Raw genomic sequence first — 6353 nt, forward strand, 5'->3', positions numbered from 1 at the left:
AGAGAATTAGATTTGATGAAATATAAAATTTCCTGTACTTTTGTTTTCTCTTAAGACTTAGAGTCTTAAGAATGTTAATACTCTTGGGTATAATTCCCTTTTGGAAAGGAAACACATTATATCTAACATAGGAACAAAAATACATTTGAAATCGAATTATCTTGTCTGCCGTGTATTCCAGTGAAGGTCAAGGCATAGTGGACAGCTAGCGTGCACCATAAGGTCATACATATATGGTTGAGAGGTTCGAAACCAGGACAGCATATCAGAATTATCTGGGAATTTGGTAAGAGTGCATGTGACAGTCCTGTGCTGATCTCGGGAGGCTCTGATTCAATAGGTCCGGAGTGAAGTTTCCGGTTTATTCTCGGATAACTGCATCAAGAGCTACCAATTAAGATAATAAAGGCAACAGTAGTCCTGAAAGCTGCGGTAAGAATCCATAGGAAAGTGGATAGAGGAAGTAAGCCAGATAGTTTTGTAAGGTGAGGATGGAAATCACTAGCCCTGGGTTATGTCATTATGCACCAGGCCAGAGAGGACAAGCAAAGGAAAGAGAGGAACATGTACCAACTAGGCAAAAGAGCTGGCAGTTTTCTCCTTTTCTGATTTATTTGAGTGACCTTGTGAAATAAGAATCAGCTTCAGGTCAAATTTGCACTTTGTTATTGGCCAGTGCACTGAGAGTAGAATCACTTGTGGCTATGAAGAGCCCTCCCTGATGGGGATTAACTTGTGATTCTTTTTCTTAGGGATAAAGTAGCCGTTCTTCAGGCACTTGCATCCACAGTAAACAGGGTAAGTAGAATTTTATTTTTTCCAACCTAAAACTTGGCTAATACATTTTTTAACTTGACTAATACATTTAATGTTCATACTTCATTATTCAAAATTAAACTCTTGTGGATCTACAAAGTTTCTTTAAAATTATCTAATCCAGCTGAGCCAGGTAGCTCATGAATGTAATCCCAACACTTTTGGAGGCCAAAGCAGGAAGATCACTTGATTTCAGGAGTTCAAGATCAGCCTGGGCAACATAATCTATGTGTGTGTGTTTTCTTTTTCTTTTTTTTTTTTTTTTGAGATGGAGTTTCGCTGTGTAGCCCAGGCTGGAGTGCAGGGGCGTGATCTCGGCTCGCTGCAAACTCCGTCTCTTGGGTCCCAGTTCAAGCAATTCTCCTACCTCAGCCTCCCAAGTAGCCGGGATTACAGGCACGAGCCACCATGCCCAGCTAATTTTTGTATTTTTTCATAGAGATGGGGTTTCACCATGTTGGCCAGTCTGGTCTTTAACTCCTAACCTTGTGATCTGCCAGCCTGAGCCTCCCAATGTGCTGGGATTACAGGCATGAGCCACCGCACCTGGCCTTTTTTTTTTTTATTTTTTTTTAGAACAAAATTATCGGCGGGGTGCAGTGGTTCACGTCTGTAGTCCCATCACTTTGGGAGGCCAAGGCAGGCTGATTGCTTGAGGTCAGGAGCTCGATACCAGCCTGGCGAACATGGCAAAATCATGTCTCTACCAAAACAACAAAAACAAAAATTATGAGGCGTAGTGGCGCATACCTATAGTCCCACCTACTCAGGAGGCTGAGACGAGAATCTCTTGAACCTGGGAGGCAGAGGTTGCAGTAAGCCAAGGTTGTGCCACTGCACTCCAGCCTGGGTGACAGAGTGAGATTCTGTCTCAAAAAAATAAAATTATCAAATCCCTTCATTTGGCAAATGAGGAAGCTAAGGTTTTGAAAATGGCCAGTGGCTGGTTAAGATGTTAAAATCTTAATTAAAGACTTAATTCCATGTCTTTGATCTCGAAATGCAGTGTTTTTCTACCATACCAGTGATCTTTAATCCCTGGAAGAGCTTGTTGAAATGCATGCTCTTAAAGGATGATTTGGCTGTAGTATACCAACTTGGAGAAATAATGTACCTGTCATGCTGACAATCATGCAGTGATTAATAATCTGGGTCCTGGAGCCTAGTAGTTTAATAGCGAAGCAACTAGCTTTATAATCTCAGGCAAGTTATTTTACCTCTTGATGCTTCTGTTTCCTGATTTATGAAATGGGGGTTATAGTTCCAAACCTGAAGGTTGCAGAGGGAATTATTAACAAATGAATTAAGTATACATAAGAGGGTTTAGGACAGAGTCTGGGACAAAGGAAATGCTCAGTACATGGTATTTTATTACTGCTCCTGTTATATTGTTAATTTCATTAACGTAAAATTTGCTCTGTTGACAGCTCAAGAATAGAGTTCGTAGTCTGTTAGATACACTGAAACTTTGGTAAATGCATCAGAAATGGAACTTTCTGCTTGGTATATTTTTCATTAACTGAAAACTTTAAATTTCATTTGTGTGGAAAAGTTTAAAACAGTCTTTTTTTTTGCCACAATATCTGTATGGATATTGACACTTCTTAAGTCAATTATTATGAATATACAGAATTGTTCTTCTGTTGATGTTACTACACTTAAAAATGAAACTACTGGGCCAGGTATAGTGGCTCATGCTTGTAATCTCGGCAGTTTGGGAGGTCAAGGCATATGGATCGTGTGAGCTTGGGATTTTGAGAACAGCCTGGGCAACATGGTCAAGCCCTGTCTCTACAAAAAACACAAAAATAAGCTGAATGTGGTAGTGTGCATCTGTAGTCCCAGCTACTTGGGGGGCTGAGGTGAAGGTTGCAGTGAGCCAGGATCGTACCACTGTACTTAAAATGAGACCCTGTCTCTGCCCCACCCCCCAAAAAAAATTAAATATAAAATAAAGATGGAACTACTAAAGATAGTGTTGGGTCAAATGTGCACTGGGACTTTACTACATCTCCCTACTTGCAAAGCATTGAGATTTTCAGCAGCTCGCTTATCCATAAATAGGCACCTGAAATGTAAACCCTAGAAATGGACCTCTGAGATTATTCTCAGCATTTCAGTGAGAATGGCCCAGGGCCACCTTCAAGTCAAAGAAGTTGTAGAAACTATGTGTAGAATTGTGACTTAACTGGCCCTTAATATCCAAGAGCTGTTTATTTATCCATTAGAATTAGACACAGTTCTTGTGTAGTTCTAGAGGGGAAAACTGATAAAGCGCTGAGAAGGGGTTATATCACCGAGATAGAGAAAGGAATTCTAAGCAGACATTTTAGAAAAGACAGCAATGTGGAGAATGGGAAACCTTTGCACTTGGGAGTTTGGTAAAGATCATATATCCAAAATCAAACCCCTTTCCCTCCAAACATTCCTCACACTTTTTTTTAAATTTGAGATGAAGTCTTGCTCTTTTGCCAGGCTGGAGTGCGATGGCGCAATCTCAGTTCACCGCAACCTCCGCCTCCCGGGTTTAAGCTATTCTCCTGCCTCAGCCTCCCAAGTAGCTGGGACTACAGGTGCATGCCACCACGCCCGTCTCATTTTTTGTTTTAGTAGAGATGGGGTTTTACCGTGTTGGCCAGGATGGTCTTGATCTCCTGACCTTGTGATCTGCTTGCCTTGGCCTCCCAAATTGCTGGGATTATAGGTGTGAGCCACCGCACCCGGCCTTCTCATACATTTCTTTGCCATCTCATTAATGGCAACTACATTCTTCTAGCTGCTCAGGCCAAAATCCTGGGAATCATGTTAGTAAAGTCTTTGTTTATCCCTTCAAAAGATATGTGTGTGGGGTCTCCATGACCACTCCCAGGCTCAGTGATTTTCTAGCAAGATTCACAGCTAAGATTTATGACAGCAAGAAGATACAAAGCAAAGTCAGCAAAGAGAAAAGGCTCATGGGATAAAGACCAAAAGAAACCAGTCACAAGCTTATAAAAGACCTCTCCTGAGGAGCCACACAGGACATGCTTAATTCCTCCAGCAGTGTATTGTAACAACACATGCGAAGTGTCTACCAAAGCTTATTAGAGACCCAGTGCCCAGAGTTTTTATGGGAGGCTGGCCAGGTAGACATCCAGGGACTGGCATATATTATACCAAGTTCCACACTCCCAGAAGAAAGCGGGTGTTTAGCACAAACCATGTTGTACAAACAGTCACAGTAAATCATTCTTAGCAGTTCTGGGAATGGTGGGAACACTTCCAATATCCATGTTCCCAGATGGCAGCCAAGGGCCAGCCTTGGAAGCAGACCTTTCTAAAGATAGTAGTTTCAGGCCTGTTAACTCTTTTCTGCATAATATCCAGATTCCAAACCCTTGATGTCACCTTGGTCATCGTTGTCTTACTAGCCTGGATTAATTGCGGCAGGCTCTGACCTCTCCTACTTCAGCTCCCTACAAACTGCTCTCAGTTCAGCAGCCGTAATGACCTAGGGTCACATCACTCTTAAGAATTCAACATTGACTTTCCATTAGTGTAATTTGAATAAAAACGGAAGTTCACAACAGGGTTCCTAAGGTGAGGCTCAAGGGAAAGAGTTTTTTGAAAGGGGTAGCAGAAAGCTAGGTCCACACTAAAATAAAATACTACCTCCAGGTGCCAGGTATGAGCAGCTTTCCCTTGAGGCTGCAGGGAAGCTTCCCTGCCTCCTCCTTGAGGAGTCCATGTCAGTAAGACAGGGCTTTAAGGATATAGGATAAATTTTTACTTTGGAACAAAGGCCCAAGTAAGGCACTCACAGAGGAGAAGAATAGAGAAAGCAATTCTGGGGTATTTCTCAGTGGTACGCCTGATAGTATCAGAGAGTTGATTATGCTTAGGTTTGGAGAGTAATTTTAATGGGCAACAGGACTTGGGAGAAACTGCTGCTGTTCACACCTCCTGAGAGGGCGCAGTAGTGTCCTCCATTTGGAGGAGGGACTCTTGGTGAAGTTGATCAGGGGTAGATAGTGATACTGCTTTGGAGGAAATCCTATTCTGGGATTCTGCTGTTAGGACTAGTTAATTCAGAGGATTCTTACCTAGAGTTTAAAACAGAAATATTCCCCAGTGATAGCAAACTTAAATATTAAAATCAGCTATGGAGTAGGGGGCACAGCTTAAGCCATTGTTTGTGTTGTATAATTAAAGGCAAGTCTCGTAGAGCAGAGAGTATAGTGCAGGTGTTTGTGTTTTGTCTCTATGTGTACGTGTATATATCCACACACTTGTGCATGTAGGTTACATACATAATTAAAACAGAATTCTTGGTTAACAAAACTCACAAGGTCCTCAGAAATTTAGCCAAAAAGACTTGTGGACTGGATGCAGTGGCTCATGTCTATAATCCCAGTCCTTTGTAAGGCGGAGGTGAGAGAATTGCTTGAGGCCAGGAGTTTGAGACCAGCTTGGGTGACACAGCAAGATGCCCTTTCTACAAAAGTTTTTAAATGGCCAGCTGTGGTGGCACATGAGGCTGAAGCCCAGGAGCTAAAAGTTGCAATGAGTGGTCTTTAAAATAAATACAGGAATTTTATTATGTCTTTTCCACAGGATTCTACGGTTGCGTCTTATGTGTTTCAAGATGATCCTTTTCTTCTACCGACATCCTGTTTGGAATCTGTGAGTATTTTCATATATTTTCTAGTATTTTATCTCGTTGCTTTGTGTACAACAGTATGTAGATAATTTAGTTGTAAGAACCTGTGAAAGGTTTACAAATGCTGAGAAATAGACTTTGTGTATCCCTTACTACTTTTTTCAAAAAGATGTACATATCATTGATGGGGAGAGGATTTTTGGTTTTGGTTTTTAATACTTGAGGCTTTTTTACACTGGAGTGACCCACTCAGCTTAAATGGCTTGCTTTTTATATGCTTCAAGCTATATGCATAAGATGCTAACTGAAATTATAACACAGTAGAAACGATAGGATATTCTACAATTTCTAATCGGGATTCCGTGTGTTGTTGCATTTTTTTTTTTTGTGAGGGGAGAAAAATTCTTGCTGAGAGTGTAACTGTAATCTTGCTTGAGTCTAAATTACATGTATCTAAATATTTTTCTTTATATAGCGTTCATTTTTACTGGCAAAGAAGTCCGGGGAGAATGCGGCCAAGTTTATTATTAATTCATACCCCAAATATTTTCAGAAGGACATGGCTGAACCTCATATACCGGTAAGGAGAGGTAGTTATATTATTTATATAATACTATTTTAAATGTAAACTAAACCGGGCTTTCATGGCTAATATTTAAGAAGCCATTTGAATACTCAATATTTGGTTGATAAGCCTTTTAAAGTGTGGAGTTAGCTTGGATCACAAGACTAACCTTTTAAAACTCTTTTTGTATTTATTTGCTCTTCATCTTAATATTTTCCTCATTTGATTTTTGTGACACCATGCTCTTAGATCTTTCTATGACTGTTTTTTTTTTCAGTTTCCTTCACTACCTGCCTTTTCACATTTTTTTCTTTTTTCTTTCTTTTTTTTTTT

General features: G+C 40.5%; 1 protein-coding gene across 4 annotated transcripts in view; it reads left to right on the top strand.

The window, feature by feature from the left end:
• Positions 1-6353, top strand: part of PTCD3 (pentatricopeptide repeat domain 3) — a 30874-nt gene that overhangs the window by 4746 nt on the left and 19775 nt on the right. For all 4 annotated transcript variants that reach the window (XM_017536631.2, XM_017536632.2, XM_037741364.1 and 1 more), the window contains 3 exons: positions 753-798; positions 5410-5478; positions 5931-6035. In XM_017536631.2, the coding sequence (XP_017392120.1) occupies positions 753-798; positions 5410-5478; positions 5931-6035 (220 nt within the window). The remainder of the gene's footprint in view (positions 1-752; positions 799-5409; positions 5479-5930; positions 6036-6353) is intronic.

Source organism: Cebus imitator, unplaced genomic scaffold, assembly GCF_001604975.1.
Source record: "Cebus imitator isolate Cc_AM_T3 unplaced genomic scaffold, Cebus_imitator-1.0 Scaffold99, whole genome shotgun sequence".
Taxonomy (NCBI): Eukaryota; Metazoa; Chordata; class Mammalia; order Primates; family Cebidae; genus Cebus; species Cebus imitator.